This window comes from Eschrichtius robustus, unplaced genomic scaffold (assembly GCF_028021215.1).
Source record: "Eschrichtius robustus isolate mEscRob2 unplaced genomic scaffold, mEscRob2.pri scaffold_462, whole genome shotgun sequence".
NCBI lineage: Eukaryota > Metazoa > Chordata > Mammalia > Artiodactyla > Eschrichtiidae > Eschrichtius > Eschrichtius robustus.
This window is the reverse complement of record NW_027175372.1, coordinates 32,311-60,165: the sequence shown is the minus strand read 5'-3', so window position 1 is coordinate 60,165 and position 27,855 is coordinate 32,311. Positions and strand designations below refer to the sequence as shown.

The 27,855-nt window shown below is 40.7% G+C and overlaps 1 protein-coding gene and 1 pseudogene across 1 annotated transcript; both read left to right on the top strand.

Moving 5' to 3' along the window:
- Positions 1-3,762: 3,762 nt before the first annotated feature.
- LOC137757824 (RAD52 motif-containing protein 1-like) lies at positions 3,763-4,900 on the top strand (annotated as a pseudogene).
- Positions 4,901-8,072: 3,172 nt separating this feature from the next.
- Positions 8,073-9,500, top strand: LOC137757823 (leucine-rich repeat-containing protein 37A-like). The gene has a single exon (XM_068534387.1). It carries the CDS (start codon positions 8,073-8,075, stop codon positions 9,498-9,500), a length of 1,428 nt encoding a protein of 475 aa, XP_068390488.1.
- Positions 9,501-27,855: the final 18,355 nt, after the last annotated feature.

Genomic DNA, 27,855 nt, shown 5'->3' with positions numbered 1-27,855 from the left:
TTTTTTTAGATTCTTCTCCCAATAGATCACTACAGAGTATTGAGTAGAGTTCCCTGTGCTAGACAGTAGGTCCTTCCATTACATTTATAACTGCTCTAATCCTTATTATTTATTTCATTCTGCTAATATTGGGCTTAGTTTGTTCTTTTCCTAGTTCCTTTAGTTGTAAAGTTAGGTTTTTTAATTGAGTGTTTTGTCAGAAACTAAAGGTTTTATTACTTATGGTACAGCAAGCATGAGCATAATATTGTATTGGTTCTCCTTCCCCACACCCAGGTTCCCACTGGGATGACAGAGAGGGATCCAGTTGAGTGCTATGCATGTACTCGGCTGTGTTACACTGAGGAACACTGAGTTTGAGGACTCCACTGTTTTTAAAATGAGAGGTTAGCAGGTTCCTGTTTGTCTGAGGGAGAGACATTAGCTCATTCCTCAAGGCTGTTCATTACAAACACACTCCCAAGAAATGGCTCAGGTGAAATGCCGTCAGGGCATACATTCTTTTTCTTTCTTTCATCTTTTTTTGATTGAAGAATAGTTGGCTTATAATATTACATTAGTTTCAGATGTACAACATAATGATTCAGCATTTAAGTATATTACAAAATGATCACCTTGATGAGTCTAGTAAACATCTGTCCCCATCCACTGTTACTGCAATATCATGAACCATATTCTTTATTCTGTATATTAAGTTCTTGTCAATTTTTATATAACTGGAATTTTGTACTTCTTATACCCTTTCACCTGTCTTGTCCAAAACCTACTCCCCTCCCCTTTTGCAACCACCAATTTGTTCACTGTGTCTGTAAGATTTGTTTTGTTGTGTTTGTTTTGTTTTTAGATTACACATATAAGTGAGGTCATGTGGAATTTGTCTTTCTCTATGTGACTTTACTTCACTGAGCATAATACTCTCTAGGTCCATCCATGTTGTCAAAAATGGCGAGATTTTATCTTTTTATGGCTGAGTAATATATAACTGTATATGTACATTTGTATACACATATATACATATATATGTATTTGTATATTAATATATCTATACATGTATAGATACATGTATATATGTAAGTATGTGTGTATATGTGTATGTGCGTTGTGTATATTCATATGTATGTATGTGTATACATGTATGTGTGTGTGTGTGTGTGTATATATATATATATCACTTATCCATTTGTCTATCATTGAACATTTAGGTTTCTACCATATATTGCCTATTGTAAGTTATGTTGCAATTAAAACAGGGGTGCATGTATCTCTTTAAATTAGTTTTTTGCTTTTTTTCCTTTGGATAAATAACCAAACTAACTCATATGGTAGTTTTATTTTTTTATGTTTTCGGAACCCTCCGTAATGTTTTCAATAGTTGGCTTCACTGATTTACATTCTTAGCAACAGTGCAGGTGAGTGCTCTTTTCTCCACATCCTCAGCAACACTTATTAATTGTTGTCAATTTGATGATAGCCATTCTGACACCTGTAAGGTGATCTCTTTTTGTGGTTTTGATTTGCATTTCCCTCCTGATGATTAGGGATGTTGAGCATGTTTCCATGTGGTTTTTAGCATCTTTTTTTTTTGGCAAAATGTGTATTCAAATCCTCTACCCAATTGTTTTTATTTATTTTTTAAAATTATAATTTATTTATAATATTATATCAGTTTCAGGTGATCTGGGATTTTTTACAGATTACACTTGATTAAATGATTTTACAAGAGAATGGCTATAATTCCGTCCTATATAATATATCTTTGTTGCTTATCTATTTTATACATACTAGTTTGTACCTCTTAAGCCCATACCCCTAATTTGCCCCTCCCCCCTTACCTGTCCCCAATGGTAACCACCAGTTTGTTTATATATCTGTGAGTCTGTTTCTGTTTTGCAGATACATTCATTTGTATTATTTTTAGATTCCACATATAAATGATATCACACAGTATTTGTCTTTCTCTGACTTACTTCATTAAGCATAATATTCTCCAGGTCCATCCACGATGCTGCAAATGGCAGAATTCCATTCCTTTTATGGCTGTGTAATATTCCACTGTACATATATACCATATCTTCTTTATCCATGTGTCTGTTCATGGGCATTTCGGTTGCTTTCATACCTTGGCCATTGTCAATAGTGCTGTTATGCACATTGGGGTTTAGGTATCTTTTTGAATTAGTGTTTTCATTTTTTTCCTAGATAGGTACACAGGAGAGTTATTGATGGATCATATGGTAGCTCTACTTTTACTTTTTTGAGAAAGCTCCATCCTATTTTCCATAGTGCCTGCAACAATTTACAATCCTACCCACAGTGTACAAGGGTTCACTTTTCTCCACATGCTCTCCAAAATTTGGTATTTGTAGACATTTTGATGAGAGCTATTTTGACAGGTGGAGGTTGATATCTCATTGTTGCTTTGAATTGAACTTCTCTAATAATTAGTGATGTTGAGCACCTTTTCATCTGCCTTTTAGCCATCTGTATCTTCTTTGGAAAAATGTCTATTCATGTCTCCTGACCATTATTGATTGTGTTGTTTGTTCACTTTTTGTGTGTGTGATATTGAGTTGTATGAACCATTTATATATTTTGGATATTAACCTTTTGTCAGTCATATCATTTGCAAATATTTTCTTACACTTCGCACTTTGAATTTTGATTTTGTTGTTGGTTTTCATGGCTGTGCAAAAGCTCCTAAACTTTATTTAGCTTCCACCTGTTTATTTTTGCTTTTATTTCTTTTGCCTTAGAGGCCAGATTCCAAAAAATATTGCTACAATTTATGTCACAGAATGTTCTGCCTACCTTCTCTCCTAGGAGTTTTATGATTTGGTGTATTACCTTTAGGTCCTTAATCCATTTTGAATTTTGTGTCTGGTGTGAGGAAATGTTCTAAGTTCCTTATTTTACATGTAGCCCTCCACTTTTCCCAACACGACTTGTTGAAGAAACTGTCTTTTCTTCGTTGTATATTCTTGCCTCCTTGGTGGTAGACTTACTCACCATAAGTGTGTGAGATCCTTTCTGGGCTCTCTATTCTGTTCCCTTCATCTATGTGTCTGTTTTTGTGATTATTGTAGCTTTGTAGTCAGGGAGCATGCTATCTCCAGCTTTGGTCTTTTTTTTCCCTCAGGATTGCTTTGGTAGTGTGGGTATTTTGTGGTTTTATATTTATTTGGGGATTATTTGTTCTGTGTGTGAACAATGTTGTGGGTATTTTGATAGGGATTGCTTTAAATCTGTAGGTTGCTTTGAGTAATAGGGCTATTTTAAAAAGATTAATTCTTCTGATCCAAGAGCATTGGATATCTTTTCATTTGTTTGCGTCATCTTCAATTTCCTTCATCAATGTCTTATAATTTTTAATATATAAATCTTTCACCTCCATGGTTAAATTTATTCCCATGCATTTTATTATTTTTGGTACATTTGTAAATTTTTTTTCTTAATTTCTCTGACAGTTTGTTATTAGTGCCGAGAAAAATAACAGATTTCTGTATATTAATTGCATATATTTCAATTAAAATAAAAACAAAAATTAACAAATGTGATCTAATTAAACTTAAAAGTTTTGCACAGAAAAGGAAACCATAAACAAGATGAAAAGACAGCACTCACAATGGGAGAAAATATTTGCAAATGAAGCAACTGACAAAGGATTAATCTCCAAAATATAGAAACAGCTCATGTAGCTCAATATTAAAAAAACAAACAACCCAATCAGAAAATGGGTGGAGGCTCATGCGAGGTGACGGTAGGATGGTGGAGTTGGTATCTTTTGCGGTTCCCATGGGGGGTGACAAAACCTTGCTGGTGTGGGAGCTGAGCTCTGGCCGAACGGCCGAGGCCTTGCAAATGAGCCGGGGTGGAGGGAGGGGTGGAGGAAGCCACCCTGCGCCCCAGTAACTGGGCGCCCCAGGGTACTGCTTCAGCACCTCATCTGCCTGTGGTCTCCGCTGAGAGGAATCTTAGTTCTAGAGCCGACCTGAGCAGTCAGCTCGCCCCCATAGATTTTTGAGAGATCGTTTCCAACAGCCGGCATTGCCTCCTAATGCTTCTCGAAGTTTAGGATTTCAGAGGGAAACTTGTTCATGAAATGAGAAGTGTTTGGAGTTGCAGGCTCTCCACAGATGCCTGTGGCAAACGGCTGGGGGAATATAAGGGAATGGGCGGTTTGGTTTCCTGGGCGTGAAATTTCCTGCACTTACTTAGCATGGGACCACCCTACAGCATTCTCTGTTCACAGTCTTCTCCCAGTTTGTTGGCCTTCTGTATTCGGTCTGAGTCTTCCCAAACGCAGCAGTGGCCGGTCCTGGGTTCTATGCCATCATCAAGTTTTATTCAGCAAGGGATGCCCACAGAGCCCAAAAGGCATGCGACCAGAAGCAGCTTTTTCAGACATCTCCAGTGAAGGTTCGTCTCAGCACCAGACATAAGGCGGTTCAACATAATACGCTTGCCCTAAACAGCTCCAGATGCCAAGAATTGGCAAATTACTACTTTGGTTTTAATGGGTGTCAAAAAGGATCATCAAGAGGTGGTGTTGCCCTCCCACGAGTGCAGGAGTCCTGGAGTTGGCATGGCTGAGGAAACTTTGGATAAGTTGGAGGAAGGGTCATTATCATTCCTTATGAAAAGGAAGGTAACCCAGAAGCTTGCTATTCAGAAGGCTATGACAGATGCATTCCAGTAACTGCTGATTGTGGTTTTAGAAAGTGGTAAAATAGCTGTGGCATATAGACCCTGTGAAGAGGTCACAGATGCTAGAACCGAAGAGGAACTACAGGATTTAATTCAAGAGTTGACTGAGACTGAGGTTCCATACGGATTTGGATTCGGTTGGAGAGCTGCCTACAGGGCCAGATCAGTTTGCTGTTCCACATCAGGATCTGAATAACAAGCAAACCCAACATCAGAAGCTCCCAGAGGCAGTTCCAGTGCTAGACTGGAATCAGAATCAGGCCTTGGTTCTGCCTTCTCGACACCAAAGTAAGACTAAAATCACAGGTCTAGATCAGGCTGAAGGTCACTCATCATTTGAAATACTTGTTCCACCTCTAGGTAGTAAGAGTTCAAAACCAATGAAGTTTATTGTTTCACCCCCCAAACCTGAAGAAAGATCTAGTTCAGCATCGACGGCTTGCCAAAGTTGTTGTTGGAACTATAGGCCAATTTGAAAAAAACACTCAGGGTCTAGAACAACATTTGCAGGGTGATTATTTAGATCCCAGTATGGATGGATGCCTTTTATCCTGAGGAGAGCCTACCTAGGGATTTTTTGGGGAGCCCAGATGAACCTCCAGAGCCCCCTGAGGAAGCTGAAATTTCTCCATCCCAGCAGGAGGCCCAAACTCGTCATCCAGAGCTCACTGAGGAGGCTAAATCTTTACCCCGGCAAGAGGCCCCTGCTCAGCATCCACAAATCCCTGAGGAGGTTGAATCTTTTTCACCCCAGGCAGAGGCCCAGGCTCAGCATCCAGAGCCCACTGAAGAGGTAGAACCACCTCCACTTCAGCAGGAGGCTCCATCTCAGCCTTCAGAGGCCCCTGGGGAACTAGAAACTTCAAGTCCTCAGGAGGCCCTAGCCCAGCCTTTGGAGACACTTAAGGAGGTTGTAGTTCAACCAGTAGCACATCATGGGGCAAATGAAGCACAGCAGTCAAACTTGTACAATGTCACTGTTAAACCTCTGGATCTGGCACTTACCATAACTCCACAGGTCACTAAAGAGGTTGGACCTTCTCCAGTCCAGAAGGAGACCCTATCTCAGCCTCCAGAGAGCCCCAAGGAGGTTGAACCTTCTCCAGTCCAGCAGCAGGCCCCATCTCAGCCTCCAGAGTGCCCTGAGGAGGTTGAACCTTCTCTAATCCATCAGGAGGCCCCATCTCAGCCTCCAGAGCGCCCTGAGGAGGTTGAACCTTCTCTACTCCATCAGGAGGCCCCAACTCAGGCTCCAGGGTTCCCTACTGAGTATGTACTTCAAATTCCAGTGAGTGATGAGGTAGCATCTCTACCTGGCGTTCAGCATCACGCTCATTCAAACTTGCCCAGTGTTACACTTCAACCTTTGGATTTGGATCTTACCATCACTCCAGAGCCCACTACGGAAGCTGAATTTCCTACAGCTCAGCAGGAGGCCCTGGCTCCACCTCTTGAGCATCCTGAGGACATAGAATCTTCTCCAACCCAACAAGAGACCTCAGCTAAGCCTCCAGAGCCTCCTGGAGAGGTTGAGCCTTCAAGTGAGCAGGAGCAACCAGCTCCGCCTTCTGAGCCTCCTGGGGAAGTTAAACCTTCTCCAACCCAGCAGGAGACCACAGGTCAGCCTCCAGAGCCTCCTGTGGAAGCTGAGCCTTCTCCAAGTGAACAGGAACAACCGACTCAGCCTTCTGAGCCTACATAGCCTCCTGAGGAGGTGAAACCAGCAACCCAGCAGGAGACCACAGCTCAGCTTTCAGAGTCTTTTGGAGAAGCTGAAACTTCTGCAACCCAGGAGGAAGTCTCAGCTCAGTCTCCAGAGCCCCCTAATGAGGCAGAATCTTCTCCAACCCAGCAGGAGATCCCAGCTCTGTCTCCAGCGGAGATAGATAGAACCTTCTGCAACCCTGCAGGAGCAACCAGCTCAGCCTCCAGAGCCTTCTTCAGGGGAGGTGGAACCTTCTCCAACTCAACAGGAACAGCCAGCTCAACCTCCAGAGCTTCATGAAATGACAGTTTCACCTCCAAGTCACCGTCATGCTCAGCATTCAAACTTATCCAGTGTCGCTGTCAAACCTGCAGATGTGGAGCTTACCATAACAAAAGAACCCACTCCAGAGGTGGGACCTTATCCAAATCAGCACAAGCCTTCAGCTCAGCCCTTAGTGCCCCTTACTAATGCAGAATTTTCTACAACCCAGCATGAGGCCCCCACACTGCCTTTACAGCAACCTGAGGAGGTTGAACCATTGCCAGTTCAACAGGAGGCTCCAGCCCAATCTCCAGAAGCCGGTACACATAATAAACCTTCAGTACAAGAGGAGACCCCAGCTCAGTATCCAGAGCATCCTGGAGAAAAAGTTGTACCTGCCACAACCCAGCAGGAGACTCCAGATCAGCATCCACAGGCTCCTGAGGTTGTACCTTCTCCACCTCAGCAGGAAGCCACAGCTCAGCATCCAGAGTCTCCTGGTGAGGCTGAGTCCTCTCCAACTCAGTCTCCAGAGCTCTCTAATGTGACTGTAGTTTTCTCTCCAGAGCATCATGTGACAACAGTTTCTCATCTAGGTCAGGATCAAGCTCAGCTTCTGCAGCGGCCCGATGTCACTGTTAAACCTGTGGATCTTGCACTTATCGTAACTCCAGCGTTCACTAATGAGGTTGAAACTTCTCCACCCCAACAAGAAACCTCGGCTCAGTCTACAGTGTCCTCTGAGCAGTTGGAACCTTTGTCAGTCCAGCAAGAGGTTTCAGATCAGCATCCAACCCCCTCTGAAAATGTTGAACCTTCCCCAGTTCAGCAGGGAGCCCCAACTCAACCTGAAGAGCTTCCTGAGGAAACTGAACCTTCTCCAAGCCAGCAGGAGAGCTCAGCTCAGCATGCAAAGCCCACTGAGTGGGTTGGACCTACTCCAGTCCAGCATCAGCACCCAACTCAGCCTCCAGGGGCCTCTACAGATGGTGCAGCTCAACCTTCAGTACATAATGAAGTGACATTCTCACCTCTAGGTCCAGGTGAAGTTGAACATCCAGTGTTGCCTAACATCACAGTTAAACCTGTGGATCTGGCGGTTGTCTTAACTCTAGAGCCCACTAAAGCAGTTGAACATCCTCCAGTGCAGCAGGAGGACCCTACTCAGACTCCAGATCCCCCTGGAGGGATAGAGCTTTCTTTAGTCCAGGAGGAGGCCCCAGCTCAGTCTCCAGTTCCCCAGGGGGGCTCAGCTATATCTCCTGAGCCCCCTAAGGAGGTGGTACCTTCTCCCACACAGCAGGAGCTTCAGGCTCAGTCATCAGAGCTCCCTGCAAAGGTGGAACCATTTCCAGTCCCTCAAGGGACCCTTCCTCAGCTTCTACAGCCCCCTGAGAATATGGAATCTTCTCCAGTCCAACAGGAGTTCCCAGACCTACCTCTGGAACCCCTTAAAGAGACAGAACCTTCTCCAGCCCAGCAGGAGGACCCATCTCAGCCTCCAGCACCACCTAAGGAGGTTGTAGCACAAACTCCAGTGCACTATGAGATGACAGTTCCAACACTAGGACAGGATCAAGCTCAGCATTCAAACTTGCCCAGTGTCACAGTTAAACCTTTGGACCAGGGGCTTCCCACAGCTCCAGAACCTACAACGGAGGCTGAACATTCTGCAGCCCTGCAGCAGACTGCAGTTCCTCCAACATACCCCGATGTGACATTTCCAAATCCAGAGCAAGTTCAGGCTCAGCATCCAACCTTGACTGAGGTGACAGTTCAACCTTTGGACCTGGAACTTACGTTAACTCTGGAATCCAGTATGGAGGTTGAACCTTCTCCAACCATGCAGCAGACCCAAGCTCAGCCTCCAGAGCTCATTAAGGAAGTTGTAGCTCAGTCTCCATTGTATCCCGAGGTGACAGTTCCAGCACCAGATCACGATCATGCTGAGCATCCAACATCACCCAGTATCACAGTTAAACCTTTGGACCTGGAGCTTACCACAACTCCAGAACCTACTACAGAGTCTGAACATTCTACAGCCCTGCAGCAGACTACAGCTCCCCCTCCAAAACACCCTGAGGTGACACTTGCACAGCCAAACCTGACTCAAGTCACAATTCAACCTATGGATGTGGAACTTACCGTTACTGGAGGATCCAATATGGAGACTGTACCTTCTCCAATCATGCAGGAGACCCCAACTCAGCCTTCAGAGGCACCTCAGGAGGTTGCAGTTCAATCTCCATTCCAGCAGGAGGTGACAGTTCCAACTCCATGTCAGGATTATGTTCAGTATTCAACATCATCCAGCGTCACAGTTCATCATGTGGACTTAGAGCAAACCACAACTGCAGAACCCACTATGGAAGCTGGACATTCTACAGCCCTGCAGCAGACTACAGCTCCCCCTCCAAAACACCCTGAGGTGACACTTGCACAACCAAACCTGACTCAAGTCACAGTTCCACCTGTGGACCTGGGAGTTAACATATTTCATGAACCAAGGCCATCTGAGACAGTTCTTTTTCCTTCGACTCAGTATTCAGTACCCACAGGTCTTCCTGGTGTAAAATATACCCCAGAAAAGCAGCAGCCAGAACAGAATGCCACCACAAACATCAGCATATGTGAGCTCTGTACCTGCAAAAATGAGACACTGTCGTGTGCTGGTCTCAGCCCAAAGCAGAAGCTCCACAGAGTGCCTGAGCCAGAGCCTAACGCCTACAGCGGCACCTTCACCATCATAAATTTCCAAGGAAACTCTATTTCTTACATTGATGAAAGTATATGGCAGGCATACCGCTGGGCTGAGAAGCTGGGTTAGGCGAAGCCTCCGGCAGGCCACCAAGGACGTGGTGCTTTTGGGCATCGGGCGTGGCAGGGAGAGAAGAATGGCGGCCACTGGAACGCCGTGGAAGGCCGTTAGAGCCTCGAGGGCCTGGGAAGGGGGGTCTACGTGGACGCCAGCTCAGCCACCCTTAGGCTTTGGAGCCCGCGCGGATACGGGACCTGAGGTGACCTCTCTGTCCCAGTTGGACGAGACGCCGGACAAAGGTCTTAACGGGCCCGGAAGAAAAGAAATGTCTTCTGGAAATGACTGCGAAATGGAGCTGTTTGACCACCTCTAGAGGCGACATCAGGAGCAAAAGAGGTCCACGTTTGTTCAGTGGGTTAGAGGACATGGAATGGCAGACGTTGAGGAGGAAGAAAAGAAGGTTCTATGCCAGACTGGTCACAGTTAGAAGATATATCTAGTCTTAGATATATTATTAGAAAGAATAATATCTAGTCTTTCCAGATGTTCTGAAGTGCCTGATATATGTTCAAAGTAGAGGTAGTAAAAAGACATTTTGTAAATATCTTTTTGTTAAAATTCGTATGAAATGTTTTGGGGGGGAGGGGTGGCCAAACCACCTTTTTGAACAGTACGCAGTATGCACTGTGTTTGTTTGTGCACTAGTTCAAGGTCGGGGGGAGGAGAAGGAAGTGCAAAGAGCTCTGTGCCAGTGTGTTTATAGTGAGGCAAGATTAACCATTGTCTTTTTTATGTTCCCGCATTTTGTTTCACTTTGCTGTGTATATAGTGTATATAAGGGACAAATGAGTCCTAATTTACAACACCTAGTCTTTCTAGATGTTAAAGAGGTTGCCAGTGTATGACAAAAATAGAGTTAGTAATTAATAAATTTTGTACATTTTGTGTTAAAATTTCTAGGAAAGATTGTCTTCTGAAAATTTGAGCATTATAGCCCTCTGGGTTGGTGGGGGGGTGGAGAGAGAGCAAGGGGTTGATCTTAGAATGGCTAGAATGCTGGTATTTTGAAGACACTTTCAGATTATAACTGTTACATGTGTGCAGTTCATTCACTACTGCTCTGTATATAGTGGACAAATTAAGTCTTTATTTGAAACATCTAGTCCATCTAGATGTATAGAAGTGCCCAACGTATGTTAAATGTAGAGGTAGTAAAATATCACTTTGTAAATATTTTTTTGCTAAAATTCATAAAGTACTGTCTTTGGGAATGTTAAATGTTAAACCACCTCTCTGAGCAGTATACTATTGTCTATACTTGTTCAGTGGTTTGGAGGAGGGAGGGAAAGAATTGCAAAAGGTAATATGCTAGTGTGTTCATACCTGGACATTTTCGGACAAAACTATTTTTTGTATGTTCATTTTGTTTTGCTGTGTATATAGTGTATATAATGGACAAATTGAGTCCTAGTTTTGCAACATCTAGTCTCTAGATGTTAAAGGGGTTGCCAGTGTATGACAAAGTAGTAAAATTAGCACATTTTGTACACTTTATTGAAATTCATAGGAAAGCTTGTCTTCTGTAAATGACTTTTAGATATGAATTTGTTCAACCACCTCTAAGCATTACACATGCATGTACTTGTCCACTGGATTGGCGGTGGAGAGAAGGAAGTGAGGGAGGAAATGGTTCAGGCCAAAATGGTCATATTTAGAAGATACCTCAGATTATAACCATTGTTACATGTGTGAAATTTTATTTAACAGTACTGTGTACATAGTGGACAAGTAAGTTCTTATATGAAATATCTACTCTTTCTAGATGTTTAGAAGTGCTTGATGTATTTAAAAGTAGTTTTAGTAGAATAATGCTTCCTGTAAATAGCTTTTAAAAACTGATGGGAAATACTGTCTTTGGAAATGCAATTGTTAAACCCCTTCTCTGAACAGTATACTCTGTGCTTGTTCATTGGGTTTAGGGAGGTGGGAGGGAAGATCGCAAAAGATGTTTTGCTAGCAGGTACTAGAACATTTCAACTTATCCATTGCTTTATATGTTACATGCATTTTGTTTAACTTTACTGTATATATTTTGTATATACTGGACCAGTGGGCCCCAATTTTATAATATCTAGTCTCTAGATATTAAAGAGGTTGCCAATGTATGACAAAAGTAGAGTTAGTAAACTAACACATTTTGTAAAAAAAAAAAAAAAATGGGTGGAAGACCTAAATAGGCATTTTTCCAAAGAAGACATACAGATGACCAACAGGCACATGAAAAGATGCTCAACACCATTAATTATTAGGGAAATGCAAATCAAAACTACAATGAGGTATCACCTCACACCAGTCAGAATGGCCATCATCAAAAAATCTACAAACAATAAATGCTGGAGAGGCTGTGGAGAAAAGGGAACCCTCTTGCACTGTTGATGGGAATGTAAATTGATACAGCCACTATGGAGAACAGTATGGAGGTTTCTTAAAAAACTAAGAATAGAGCTACGTTATGATACAGCAATCCCACTACTGGGCATATATCCAGAGAAAACCATAATTCCAAAAGACATGTGCACCCCAATATTCACTGTGACACTATTTACAGTAACCAGGATATGGAAGCAACCTAAATGTCCATCAACAGAGTAATGGATAAAGAAGATGTGGTACATATATACAATGGAGTATTACTTAACTATAAAAAGGAACGAAATTGGGTTATTTGTAGAGACGTGGATGGACCTAGAGAGAGTCATACAGAGTGAAGTAAGTCAGAAAGAGAAAACCAAATATTGTATATCAACAAATATATGTGGAATCTAGAAAAATGGTATAGATCTAATTTGCAAAATAGAAATAGAGACACAGATGTAGAGAACAAACGTATGGACACCAACGGGGGAAAATGGGGGATGGGAGAAATTGGGAGATTGGGATTGACAGATAAACACTATTGATACAATGTATAAAATAGATAACTACTGAGAACCTACTGTATAGCACAGGGAACTCTACTCAGTGCTCTGTGGTGACCTAAATGGGAAGGAAATCCAAAAATAGGGGATATATGTATACATATAGGTGCTTCACTTTGCTGTATAGTAGAAACTAACACAACATTGTAAAGCAACTATACTCCAAAAAAGTTAATTAAAAAAAAAAAGAAAAAAATTGTGTATACTCCAAATTTACTGAGTTTATTTATGCTAATAATTTGTTGGTGAGATCTTTAGGGTTTTCTCTACATATTATCATGTCATCTGCAAAGAGTGACAGTTTTACTTCCTTCACAAGTTAGATCCTATTTTGTATTTTTATTTTTGTCTTCAGCTGTGGCTAGAACTATTAATCCTGTGTTGAATAAAAGTGGTGAGAGTAGGCATCCTTGTCTCGTTCCTGTTCTTAGAGGAGATGCTTTCAGCTTTTCACCATTAAGTATGATGTTAAGTCTGCTTTTGTCATATATGCCCTTTATATTTATTTATTCATTCATTCATTCAGGCTGCACCGCACAGCATGGGGTCCCTAGTTCCCTGACCAGGGATTGAACCCACACCACCTGCAGTGGAATCGTGAATTCCCAACCACTGGACTGCCACAGAAGTCCCTGTCCTTTATTATAAAAAGGTATGTTGCCTCTATACCCACCTTGTTGAGAGTTTTTATCATAATTCAAATGTTGAATTTTGCCATATCCTTTGCTGGAGATATGAAGATGATCATATGATTTTTTTTAAACATCTTTATTGAAGTATAATTGCTTTACAATGGTGTGTTAGTTTCTGCTTTATAACAAAGTGAATCAGTTACACATATACATATGTTCCCATATCTTCCCTCTTGCATCTCCCTCCCTCCCACCCTCCCCATCCCACCCCTCTAGGTGGTCACAAAGCACCGAGCTGATCTCCCTGTGCTATGCGGCTGCTTCCCACTAGCTATCTATTTTACTTTTGGTAGTGTATATATGTCCATGACACTCTCTCACCCTGTCACATCTCACCCCTCCCCCTCCCTCTATCCTCAAGTCCATTCTCTAGTAGGTCTGTGTCTTTATTCCTGTCTTGCCCCTAGGTTCTTCATGGCCTTTTTTTTCCCCTTAGATTCCATATATATGTGTTAGCATACTGTATTTGTTTTTCTCTTTCTGACTTACTTCACTCTGTATGACAGACTCTAACTCCATCCACCTCATTACAAATACCTCCATTTCATTTCTTTTTATGGCTGAGTAATATTCCATTGTATATATGTGCCACATCTTCTTTATCCATTCATCTGTCGATGGACATTTAGGTTGCTTCCATGTCCTGGCTATTGTAAATAGAGCTGCAATGAACATTTTGGTACATGGCTCTTTTTGAACTATGGTTTTCTCAGGGTATATGCCCAGCAGTGGGATTGCTGGATCGTATGGTAGTTCTATTTGTAGTTTTTTAAGGAACCTCCATACTGTTCTCCATAGTGGCTGTATCAATTTACATTCCCACCAACAGTGCAAGAGTGTTCCCTTTCCTCCACACCCTCTCCAGCATTTACTGTTTCGAGATTTTTTGATGATGGCCATTCTGACCGGTGTGAGATGATATCTCATTGTAGTTTTGATTTGCATTTCTCTAATGATTAATGATGTTGAGCATTCTTTCATCTGTCTGTTGGCAATCTGTATATCTTCTTTGGAGAAATGTCTATTTAGGTCTTCTGCCCATTTTTGGATTGGGTTGTTCATTTTTTTGTTATTGAGCTGCATGAGCTGCTTGTAAATCTTGGAGATTAATCCTATGTCTGTTGCTTCATTTGCAAATATTTTCTCCCATTCTGAGGGTTGTCTTTTGGTCTTGTTTATGGTTTCCTTTGCTGTGCAAAAGCTTTGAAGTTTCATTAGGTCCCATTTGTTTATTTGTGTTCTTATTTCCATTTCTCTGGGAGCTGGGTCAAAAAGAATCTTGCTGTGATGTATGTCATAGAGTGTTCTGCCTATGTTTTCCTCTAAGAGTTTGATAGTGTCTGGCCTTACACTTAGGACTTTAACACATTTTGAGTTTATTTTTGTGCATGGTGTCAGGGAGTGTTCTAATTTCATACTTTTACATGTATCTGTCCAATTTTCCCAGCACCACTTATTGAAGAGTCTGTCTTTTCTCCACTGTATATGCTTGCCTCCTTTATCAAAGATAAGGTGACCATATGTGCGTGGGTTTATCTCTGGGCTTTCTATCCCGTTCCATTGATCTATATTTCTGTTTTTGTGCCAGTACCAAACTGTCTTGATTACTGTAGCTTTGTTGTATAGTCTGAAGTCAGGGAGCCTGATTCCCCCAGCTCCATTTTTCGTTCTCAAGATTGCTTTGGCTATTCGGGGTCTTTTGTGTTTCCATACAAATTGTGAAATTTTTTGTTCTAGTTCTGTGAAAAATGCCAGTGGTAGTTTGATAGGGATTGCATTGAATCTGTAGATTGCTTTGGGTAGTAGAGTCATTTTCACAATGTTGATTCTTCCAATCCAAGAACATGGTATATCTCTCCATCTATTTGTAACATCTTTAATTTCTTTAATCAGTGTCATAATTTTCTGCATACAGGTTTTTGTCTCCTTAGGTAGGTTTATTCCTAGATATTTAATTCTTTTTGTTGCAATGGTAAACGGGAGTGTTTTCTTAATTTCACTTTCAGATTTTTCATCATTAGTGTATAGAAATGCAAGAGATTTCTGTGCATTAATTTTGTATCCTGCTACTTTACCAAATTCATTGATTAGCTCTAGTAGTTTTCTGGTAGCATCTTTAGGATTCTCTACATATAGTATCATGTCATCTGCAAACAGTGACAGCTTTACTTCTTCTTTTCTGATTTGGATTCCTTTTATTTCTTTTTCTTCTCTGATTGCTGTGGCTAACACTTCCAAAACTATGTTGAATAATAGTGGTGAGAGTGGGCAACCTTGTCTTGTTCCTGATCTTAGTGGAAATGGTTTCAGTTTTTCACCACTGAGGACGATGTTGGCTGTGGGTTTGTCATATATGGCCTTTATTATGTTGAGGAAAGTTCCCTCTATGCCTACTTTCTGCAGGGTTTTTATCATAAATGGGTGTTGAATTCTGTCGAAAGCTTTCTCTGCATCTATTGAGATGATCATATGGTTTCTCTCCTTCAATTTGTTAATATGGGGTATCACATTGATTGATTTGCATATATTGAAGAATCCTTGCATTTCTGGGATAAACCCCACTTGATCATAGTGTATGATCCTTTTAATGTGCTGTTGGATTCTGTTTGCTAGTATTTTGTTGAGGATTTTTGCATCTATGTTCATTAGCGATATTGGCCTGTAGTTTTCTTTCTTTGTGACATCTTTGTCTGGTTTTGGTATCAGAGTGATGGTGGCCTCATAGAATGAGTTTGGGAGTGTTCCTCCCTCTGCTATATTTGGGAAGAGTTTGAGAAGGGTAGGTGTTAGCTCGTCTCTAAATGTTTGATAGAATTCACCTGTGAAGCCATCTGGTCCTGGGCTTTTGTTGGTTGGAAGATTTTTAATCACAGTTTTAATTTCAGTGCTTGTGATTGGTCTGTTCATATTTTCTATTTCTTCCTGGTTCAGTCTCGGCAGGTTGTGCATTTCTAAGAATTTGTCCATTTCTTCAAGGTTGTCCATTTTATTGGCATATAGTTGCTTGTACTAATCTCTCATGATCCTTTGTATTTCTGCAGTGTCAGTGGTTCCTTCTCCTTTTTCATTTCTACTTCTATTGATTTGCGTCTTCTCCCTTTTTTTTCTTGATAAGTCTGGCTGATGGTTTATCAATTTTGTTTATCTTCTCAAAGAACCAGCTTTTAGTTTTATTGATCTTTGCTATCATTTCCTTCATTTCTTTTTCATTTCTTTCTGATCTGATCTTTATGGTTTCTTTCCTTCTGCTAACTTTGGGGTTTTTTTGTTCTTCTTTCTCTAATTGCTTTAGGTGCAAGGTTAGGTTGTTTATTTGAGATGTTTCTTGTTTCTTAAGGTAGGCATGTATAGCTATAAACTTCCCTCTTAGAACTGCTTTTGCTGCATCCCATAGGTTTTGGGTTGTTGTGTTTTCATTGTTATTTGTTTTTAGGTATTTTTTGATTTCCTCTTTGATTTCTTCAGTGATTCTTGGTTATTAAGTAGTGTGTTGTTTAGACTCCATGTGTTTGTATTTCTTACCGATTTTTTCCTGTAATTGATATCTAGTCTCATAGCATTGTGGTCGGAAAAGATACTTGATACGATTTCAATTTTCTTAAATTTACCAAGGCTTAATCTGTGACCCAAGATATGATCTATCCTGGAGAATGTTCTATAAGAACTTGAGAAGAATGTGTATTCTGTTGTTTTTGGATGGAATGTCCTATAAATATCAATTAAGTCCATCTTGTTTAATGTATCATTTAAAGCTTGTGTTTCCTTCTTTATTTTCATTTTGGATGATCTGTCCATTGGTGAAAGTGGGGTGTTAAAGTCCCCTACTATGATTGTGTTACTGTCGATTTCCCCTTTTATGGCTGTTAGTATTTGCCTTATGTATTGAGGTGCTCCTATGTTGGGTGCATATATATTTATAATTGTTATATCTTCTTCTTGGATTGATCCCTTGATCATTATGTAGTGTCCTTCCTTGTCTCTTGTAACATTCTTTATTTTAAAGTCTATTTTATCTGATATGAGTATAGCTACTCCAGCTTTCTTTTGATTTCCTTTTGCATGGAATATCTTTTTCCATCCCCTCACTTTCAGTCTGTATGTGTCCCTAGGTCTGAAGTGGGTCTCTTGTAGACAGCATATATATGGGTCTTGTTTTTGTATCCATTCAGCCAGTCTGTCTTTTGGTTGGAGCATTTAATCCATTTACATTTAAGGTAATTATTGATATGTATGTTCCTATTACCATTTTCTTAATTGTTTTGGGTTTATTGTTGTAGGTCTTTCCCTTCTATTGTGTTTCCTGCCTAGAAAATTTCCTTTAGCATTTGCTGTAAAGCTGGTTTGGTGGTGCTGAATTTTCTTAGCCTTTGCTTGTCTGTAAAGCTTTTAATTTCTCTGTCCAATCTGAATGAGATCCTTGCTGGGTAGAGTAATCTTGGTTGTAGGATTTTCTCTTTCATCACTTTAAATATGTCCTGCCACTCCCTTCTGGCTTGCAGTTTCTGCTGAAAGATCAGCTGTTAACCTTATGGGGATTCCCTTATGTGTTACTTGTTGTTTTTCCCTTGCTGCTTTTAATATTTGTTCTTTGTATTTAATTTTTGATAGTTTGATAGTTTGATTAATATGTGTCTTGGCGTCTTTCTCCTTGGATTCATCCTGTATGGGACTCTCTGTGCTTCCTGGACTTGATTAACTATTTCCTTTCCCATATTAGGGAAGTTTTAAACTACAATCACTTCAAATATTTTCTCAGTCCCCTTTCTTTTTCTCTTCTTCTTCTGGGACCCCTATAATTCGAATGTTGGTGCATTTAATGTTGTCCCAGAGGTCTCTGAGACTGTCCTCAATTCTTTTCATTCTTTTTTCTTTATTCTGCTCTGCAGTCATTATTTCCACTATTTTATCTTCCAGGTCACTTATCCATTCTTCTGCCTCAATTATTCTGCTATTGATCTCTTCTAGAGAATTTGTAATTTCATTTATTGTGTTGTTCATGTCTGTTTGTTTGGTCTTTAGTTCTTCTAGGTCCTTGTTAAACGTTTCTTGTATTTTCTCCATTCTATTTCCAAGATTTTGGATCATCTTTACTATCATTATTCTGAGTTATTTTTCAGGTAGACTGCCTATTTTCTCTTCATTTGTTAGGTCTGGTGGGTTTTTGCCTTGCTCTTTCATCTGCTGTTTCTCTGTCTTCTCATTTTGCTTATCTTACTCTATTTGGGGTCTCCTTTTCGCAGGCTGCAGGTTCGTAGTTTCTGTTGTTTTTGGTGTCTGTCCCCAGGGGCTAAGGTTGATTCAGTGGGTTGTGTAGGCTTCCTGGTGGAGGGGACCAGTGCCTGTGTTCTGGTGGATGAGGCTGGATCTTGTCTTTCTGGTGGGCATGTCCACGTCTGGTGGTGTGTTTTGGGGTGTCTGTGGCCTTATTATGATTTTAGGCAGCCTCTGTGCTAATGGATGGGGTTGTGTTCGTGTCTTGCTAGTTGTTTGGCATAGGGTGTCCTGCACTGTAGCTTGCTGGTCATTGAGTGGAGCTGGGTCTTGGTGTTGAGATGGAGATCTCTGTGAGATTTTCACCATTTGATATTACGTGGAGCTGGTAGGTCTCTTCTGGACCAGTGTCCTGAACTTGGCTCTCACATCTCAGTGGCACAGCCTTGACGCCTGGCTGGAGCACTAACAACCTGTCCTCCACACAGCTCAGAATAAAAGGGGGAAAAGAAGGAAAGAAAGAAAGAAGATAAAATAAAAGTTATTAAAATAAAAAATAATTATTAAGAAAAAAATTTTTTTAAGTAATAAAAAATGGACAGACAGGACCCTAGGACAAATGGTAAAAGCAAAACTATATAGATAAAATCACACACAGAAGCATACACATACATACTCACAGAAAGAGAAAAAGGGAAACATATATATATATCATTGCTCCCAAAGTCCACCTCCTCAATTTGGGATGATTCATTGTCTATTCAGGTATTCCACAGATGCAGGGTACACCAAGTTGATTGTGGAGATTTAATCCGCTGCTCCTGAGGCTGCTGGGAGAGATCTCCCTTTCTCTTCTTTGTTCGCACAGCTCCCGGGGTTCAGCTTTGGATTTGGCCCCGCCTCTGCGTGTAGGTCGCCTGAGAGCATCTGTTCTTCTTTCAGACAGGACGGGGTTAAAGGAGCAGCTGCTTCAGGGGCTCTGGCTCACTCAGGCCGGGGGAAGGGAGTGGTACGGAGTGTGGGTCGAGCCTGCGGGGGCAGAGGCCGGCGTGACGTTGCAGCAGCCTGAGGCGCACCGTGCCTTCTCCCAGGGAAGTTGTCCCTGGATCACGGGACCCTGGCAGTGGCGGGCTGCACAGGCTCCCAGGAGGGGCGGTGTGGATGGTGACCTGTGCTTGCACACAGGCTTCTTGGTGGCTGCAGTAGCAGCCTTAGCGTCTCACGCCCGTCTCTGGGGTCCGCGCTGATAGCCGCGGCTCGCGCTAGTCTCTGGAGCTCCTTTAAATGGCGCTTTTAATCCCCTCTCCTCGCGCACCAGGAAACAAAGAGGCAAGAAAAAGTCCCTTGTCTCTTTGGCAGCTCCACACTTTTTCCCGGACTCCCTTCCAGCTAGCTGTGGTGCGCTAACCCCTTCAGGCTGTGTTCACGACGCCAACCCCAGCCCTCTCCCTGGGATCCGATCGAAGCCCGAGCCTCAGCTCCCAGCCCCGCCTGCCCCGGCAGGTGAGCAGACAAGCCTCTCGGGCTGGTGAGTGCTGCTCGACACCGATCCTCTGTGTGGGAATCTCTCCGCTTTGCCCTCCGCACCCCTGTGGCTGCGCTCTCCTCCGTGGCTCCGAAGCTTCCCCCTCTGCCACCCGCAGTCTCCGCCCGCAAAGGGGCTTCCTAGTGCGTGGAAACCTTTCCTCCTTCACAGCTCCCTCCCACTGATGCAGGTCCTGTCCCTATTCTTTGTCTCTGCTTTTTCTTTTTTCTTTTGCCCTACCCAGGTACGTGGGAAGTTTCTTGCCTTTTGGGAGGTCTGAGGTCTTCTGCCAGCGTTCAGTAGGTGTTCTGTAGGAGTTGTTCTACATGTAGATGTATTTCTGATGTATTTGTGGGGAGGAAGGTGATCTCCACGTCTTACTCTTCTGCCATCTTGAAGCTCCTCCCCCACATTACTTCTTTAATTTTTATTTCTTATCGGAGTAAATTTGATTACAGTGTTGTGTTTGTTCTAGGTGTACAGAATCTGGTTCATTCATACATATACATATATCTAATCAGGTTTACAGAATCTGGTTCATTCATACATATACATATATCTAATCAGGTTTAGATTCTTTCCCATGTTGGTCATTACAGAGCGTTGAGTAGACCTCCCTTGGTATCCAGTAGGTCCTTCATGATTATAATTTTATATGTATTATTAAATGTATGTTAACCCCAACATCCTAATTTTTCCATTCCTTTCACCTTTTTCTAAGTCTGTACGGGTCTTTCTCTGTGGAAATATGTTCATGGGTATCAATTTTTAGATAACACCAGTAAATGATATCATTGGATATTTTTCTTTCTTTTCCTGACTTATTTTATGTAGTAAGGTTATCTCTAGGCTCATCTGTGGTGCTGCAAAAGGCATTGTTTCATCTTTTCCATGGCTAATATTCCATTGTGTACATGTACCACTTCTTCTTTGTCCATTCATCTGTAGATGGACATTTTGGTTGCATCCACGTCTGGCTATTGTAAATATCACTGCAGTGCACGTTTGGGAGCCTGTGTCATTCGGAATTCTGGTCTTCTCGGGTTATAGGCCCATTAGTGCTTCAGCAGGATCATGTGGTAGTTCAATTGTGTTACCTTTTAAAGGCACCTTCATTCTCTTCTGATTAGTGGCTGTTACCAGTTTACATCCCACCAGCAGCATAGGAGGGTACCCATTCTCAGAAACCCATTCAGCATTTATTGTTTGCAGACATTTTTTTGTTGGCCATTCAGACTACTGTGAGGTGATAACTTTTTGTAGTTTAAATTTTCATGTCTCTAATAATTCTTGATTTTGAACATTTTTTCATGTCCTTTAAAAAAAAGAAAAACAGTGTGAGCCAATTTACCTCTTGAAATTGTCTTCTCGAGAGTTTGCCCTCTTTTGAATATTAATGTCCATTCCTGGCCCCAGGACATTTTTTTGAGGGCAGGTGTCATTTAAAGCCCTGCAGTCCTTGTGAATATTAAGTGACCATTAGCACTGGGATTAAAGCTGCTGTTGCGGGAAATGGCAACAAGGCGGCAGATTACTATATTCCCAGCTTTGGTTAAAAGACCTACAGAGCCTTCATGGAAGTCGTGTTCCTAGGTTGCAAATTAGAGTGGAATGTTCCAGGACAAACCCCCAAAGACTTATGTCTCCTTACTTATGTTTGGTTTTTAACTTTAATTTATATTTTTTATCAGAGTAAATTTGAGTAGAGTGTTGTGATTGGCTGGGTGTACAGAATCTGGTCAATTATTCATACATATATCTCTTCATCTTTGGATCCTGTTCCCATGTAGGTAGTTACAAGGTGTGAGTAGACCTCCCTTGGTATTTGGTAAGTGTTTGGTGATTATATATTTTATATGTAATAATCATTAAATGATTTATATATTTTATATGTTATATGTTTATAAACATATAACATACATGAGTATAAGTATGCTAAAACCATAATCCTAATTAATCCATTCCACATACCTTTCATTTGGTTAAACCTTAGTTTGTTTTTTAAGTCTCTGAGTGTCTTTTTCTGTGGAAATATGTTCCTTGCTAGCAATTTTAGGATAACATCTATAAATGATATTATTTCTAGGCTCATCTGTAGTCATGAAAATGGCATTGTTCATTTTTTTCCGAGGCTAATATTTCATTAGGTACATGTACCACTTCTTCTTTGTCCATTTGTCTGTTGATGGACATTTTGTTTGCTTCCATGTCTTGGCTATTGTAAATATTGCTGCAGTGCATGTTTGTCTGCCTGTGTCTTTCCGATTCTGGTCTTCTTAGGTTATAGGCCCATTACTGGATCGGCCGGATCATGTGGTAGCTCAATTTTTACATTTTAAACGCAGCTCTATTCTGTTCTCATTATTAGCTGTTACCAGTTTACATCTAACCAGCAGCATAGTGGGTATGCATTCTCCACAACCCCTTCAGCAGTCATTGTTTGTAGACTTTTTACTGATGGCATTTTGAATGTTGGGTGGTGACACCTTTTTGTAGTTTGGATTTGTATGTGAGCAGTAATTCCTGATGTTGAGCTTTCATCCATGTCCTTTTTTTTTTAATAAAAGAGTAAAACTCACCTCTTCAAATTGTTTTCTTGAAAAATTTTCTGTGTTTTGAATTTTTTTGGCCATTACCTACCCCAGGACATTTTTTGAGGGCAGGTGTCATTTACAGCCCTGTGATTATATTAAGTGACCGTTAGCACTGGGTTCAAAACTGCTGTTGTGGAAAACGGCCAAAAGGCGGCAGCATTTCTCCATTCACAAATCTGGTTACTAGGGCAGCAGAGCCTTCCTGAAAGTCATGTTAATAGGTTGTAAATTAGAATGGAATGTGCCAGGAAAACCCCCCATACATTTATGTCTCATTACTTCTTGTTCGTTGTTTTAATTTTTTAAATCAGGGTAATGATTAGAATATTGTTTGTTCTAGGTGTACACAATCTCGTTCATTTGTACATTATATATATCATGTACAGATCCTCTTCCCATGTAAATTTTTACAGAGTGTTCAGTAGACCTACCTTGGTATATGGTCGGTCTTTTTGATATATGTATTTAATATGTATTGGTATACGTATGGCAACCCTAATCTTAATTTGTCCATTGCACCCACCTTTCCTTTTAGATAACCATAGTTGTTTCCTAAGTCTGTGAGTGTCTTTCTCTGTGGAAATAAGTTCATTTGTGTCAGTTGTTAGATAACACCTACAAGTGATAGCATATGATATTTGTCTTTTGCTTTCTGACTTACCTCATGTTCTGTTATTATCTCTAGGCTCATCTATGGTGCTGCAAAGAGCAGTGTGTCATTGTTTTCCACGGCTAATATTCCACTGTGTACATGGACCACTTCTTCTTTGACCATTCCTCTTTTGGTGGACATTTTGGTTGCTTCCATGTCTTGGTTATTGTGAATATTGCTGCAGTGCACCTTTGCCAGCCTGTGTCTTCTCGATTCTGCTCTTCTGAGGTGATAGGTCCAGCAGTGGGCCTGCTGGATCACATGTTGGCTTAATTTTTACTTTTTTTTTTCTCCAATTTTTACTTTTAAACACAGCTCCTTTCTGTTCTCATTGGTTGTCACCACTTTACATCTCACCAGAAGCTAGAGGGTACAAAGTTCTCTAAAACCCCTTCAGTATTTATAGTTAGTTAGTAGAATTTTTGCTGGTGGTCATTCGACTGGTGTGTGTTGAAACCTTTTTGTAGATTAGATTTGCATGAGTCTACTAATTCCTGATGTTGAGCTTCTATTCGTTTTTTTTTTTAAAGAGTGAGTAAAAAGTACACCTTCATATTATCTTCTTGAAAAATTTGCTCTGTTTTGAATTTTTTTGGCCATTACCTACCTCAGTATAATTTTTGATGGCAGGTGTCCTTTACAGCCCTGAGTCCTTGTGAATATTAAGTGACCATTAGCTGTGGGTTTAAAGCCGCTCATGCGGGACACGGCCACCAGGCGGCAGCATTTCTACATTTCCAACTCTGGGTACTTGGGCAACAAAGCCTTTCTGGAAATCGTGTTAGTAGGCTGCCAATTAGAGTGGAATGTTCCTGGGCAAACCCCCAAGTGCTTATATCTACTTATTTCTTGTTTGATTTTTAAATTTAATATTTATGTTTTATCAGAGCAAATTTGATAAAAATGTGTTTGTTCTAGGTGTACAGAACTTGGTGCATTATATCTATATATCTATCTATTCATCTTTGGATCCTTTCCCATGTAGGTTATTACAGAGTGTTGAGTAGACTTCTCTTGGTATTCCATAGGTCTTTGGTGATTATATATTTCATATGTATTACTATATGTCTGTCAACCCTCATATCCTAATTTATCCATTCCTCACACCCTTCCATTGGTTAAACATAATTTTGTTTTCTTAATCCGTGAGTGTACTTCTCTTGGAAATAAGTTCATGGGTATCAGTTTTTAGGTCACACCTGTAAGTGATATCATAGGATATCTTTCTTTTGGTTTTTTCTTACTTCAAGTTGTGTGATTATATCTAGGTCCTTCTATGGTGGTGCAAACAGCACTGTTTCATGCTTTTCCATGGCTAATATTCCATTGTGTACATGCACCACTTCTTCTTTGTGCATTCATCTTTTGATGGCCATTTTGGTTGCTTCCAAGTCTTGGCTATGGTAAATATTGCTGCAGTGGAGGATTGCCAGCCTGTGTCTTTTGGATTTTGGTCTAATCAGGTGATAGGACTAGCAGTGGGCCTACCAGATCATATGGTAGCTCAATTTTTACCTTTAAACGTACCTCCTTTCTGTTCTCACTACTGGCTGTTACCAGCTTACATCCCACCAGCAGCTACAGGGTACACAGTTCTGTAAAAATACTTCAGCATGTATTGTTTGTGGACTCTTTTGCTGATGATCATTCTGACTGTTGTGAGGTGAACATTTTTGCAGATTGGATTTGCATGTCTTTAATTCCTGTTGTTGAGCATTTTTCCATGCCCTTTTATTGTTAAAAAAAAAGAAAAGAAAAAATGTGAGTAAAATATGCCTCTTGTAATTGTCTTCTTCAAACGTTGCCTTCTTTTGAATTTTTTCGTGATTTTCGACCCCAGGATTGTTTTTCTCGGGTCAGGTGTCATTTGCAGGCCTGCAATGATTGTGAATATTAAGTGACCATTAGCACTGGGTTTAAAGCTGCTGTTGCAGGAAACGGAGACAAGGTTGCAGCATTTCTACATTCCCAAATCTGGTTACTAAGGCAACAGAGCCTTCCTGGAAGTCATGTTCCTAGGTTGTGAATTAGAATGGAATGTGCCAGGAAAACCCTCCATTAGCTTATTTCTCATTATTTCTTGTTGGTTTTCTTAATTTAATTTATATTTTTTATCACAGCAAATTTGATTACAATGTTTTGTTTGTTCTAGGTGTGCAAGATGTGGATCTTTTACACATATATATATATCTATTCATCTTGGGATCCATTTGCCATGTAGGTTATGACACAGTGTTGAGTAGTCTTCTCTTGGTATTCCGTAGGTCTTTGGTGATTATATATATATCATGTGTTTGTATATCATCTCTGTTAACCACAATATCCTAATTTATCCAATCCTCACACCTTTCAATTTGGTGAACCATAAGTTTGTTTAATGAATCTGTGATTGCCTTTCGCTGTGGAAATATCTTCATTTGTATCAATTTTTCGGTAACACATATAAGTGATATCATAGGATATAGGATATGTGTCTTTTGCTCTCTGTCTTACTTCAAGTTGTGTGATTATCTCTAGACTCATCTATGGGGCGGCAAACGGCATTGTTTCATATTTTTCCTTGGCTAATATTCCATCTGTACATGTACCAGTTCTTCTTTGTCCATTCATCTGTTGATGGACTTTTTGGTTGCTTCCATGTCTTGGCTATTGTAATACTGCTGCAGTGCAATTTTGCCTGCCTGTGTCTTTCCAATTCTGTCTTCTGAAGTTATAGGCCCAGGAGTGGGCCTGCTGGATCATAGCGTAACTCAATGTTTATCTTTTAAAGGCACCTCCATTCTGTTTTCATTAGTAGCTCTTACCACTTTACGTCCCAATGCATAGTTGTTTTCTAAGTCTGTGAGTGTCCTTCTCTGTGGAAATAAGTTCATTTGTGTCAGTTGTTAGATAACACCTGTAAGTGATATCATAGGATACTTGTCTTTTGCTCTCCGACTTTTGTCTTTTGCTCTCCGACTTACCTCATGTTCTCTGGTTACTTTGAGGCTCATCTATGGTGCTACAAAGAGCAGTGTTTCATTGTTTTGGAAGGCTAATATTCCATTGTGTACATGGACCACTTCTTCTTTGTACATTCATCTGTCGATGGGCATTTTCGTTTTTCCAGGTCTTGGCTATTGTAAATATTGCTGCAGTGCAGGATTACCAGCCTTTGTCTTTTGGATTCTGGTCTTCTCTGGTGACAGGCCAAGCCGTGGGCCTACCAGATGATATGGTAGCTGAGTTTTTACCTTTAAACGTACCCCAATTCTGTTTTCACCTTTGGCTGTTACCAGTTTACATCGCCCCAGCAGCTAAAGGGTACACAGTTCTCTAAAACCCCTTCAGCATTTGTTGTTTGTAGACTTTCTTGCTGGTGATCATTCTGATAAAAGCTCAACATCAGGAATTATTAGACTCATGCAAATCTAATCTACAAAGAGGTTTCAACATAGAGCAGTTGAATGACCGTCAGAAATAAGTCTACAAACACTAAATGCTGAAGGGGTTTTAAAGAACTGTGTACCCTCTAGCTGCTGGTGAGATGTAAAGTGCTAACAGCCAGTAATGAGAACACAAAGAAGCTGCGTTTAAAAGTAAAAATTGAGCTACAATTCGATCCAGCAGGCCCACTGCTGGGCCTATCACTTGAGAAGACCAGAATCGAGAAGAAGCAGGCTGGCAAAGGTGCACTGCAGCAATACTCACAATAGCCAAGACATGGAAGCAACCAAAATGTCCACCAACAGATGAATGGACAAAGAAAGAAAAACTGGTACAGGTAGAGATGATATATTTATTTGCCAAGTAAAAAAATGAAACAATGCCGTTTGCAGCACCATAGATGATTTTAGAGGTAATCACACAACTTGAAATAAGTCAGAAACCAAGACACATATCGTATGATATCACTTAATGGGGTTACCTAAAAATGGATACCAATGAAGATTTTTCACAGAGAAAGGCACTCACAGATTTATTCAACAAACTTATGGTTAACCCATTGGAAATTTGTGAAGATTGGATACATTAGGATATCGGGGTTAACAGAGATATACAAACACACGTGAAACATATAATCGCCAAAGACCTACGGAATTCCAAGAGAAGACTACTCAACACTGTGTCGTAACCTACAGGGGAAATGGATCTGAAGATAAATAGATATATGTATAAAAGAACCACATCTTCCACACCTAGAGCAAATGAAACATTGTAATCAGATTTGTTGTTACAAAAACTAAAAATAAACATTAAATTAAAAAAATGAACAAGAAGTAATGAGACATAAACTTATGGGGGTTTTAACTGGCACATTCCATTCTACTTTACAACCTAGGAACCCTACTTCCAGGAAGGTCCTGAACACTCTGTATTAATTTATATGGGAAGAGGACCTGTACATAAATATATATATATAATGTTCAAATGAACTAGATTGTGTACACCTAGAATAAATAATATTCTAATCATTACCCTGATTAAAAAAATTAAAACAACAAAGAAGATGTACTCAGACATAAATTGATGGGGTTTTTTCCTTGCACATTCCATTCTAATTTACAACCTAGGAACACGACCTCCAGGAAAGCTCTGCTGCCCTAGTAGTCCAGTTTGGGAATGGAGAAACGCTGCTGCTGCCGTGTGGCCGTTTCCCACAACAGCAGCTTTCAACCCAGTGTAATGGTCACTAAATAGAAACAACAATTGCAAGCCTGTGAGTGACACACGCCCTCAAAAAAAAAAAAAAATCCTGGCGTCGAAAATCGACCAAAAAATTCAAGAGAGGG

What these genes read in the sequence shown, in the direction of transcription:
- LOC137757823 (XM_068534387.1), top strand. Translation starts at nt 8,073, where the DNA reads ATGGAATCTTCTCCAGTCCAACAGGAGTTCCCAGACCTACCTCTGGAA.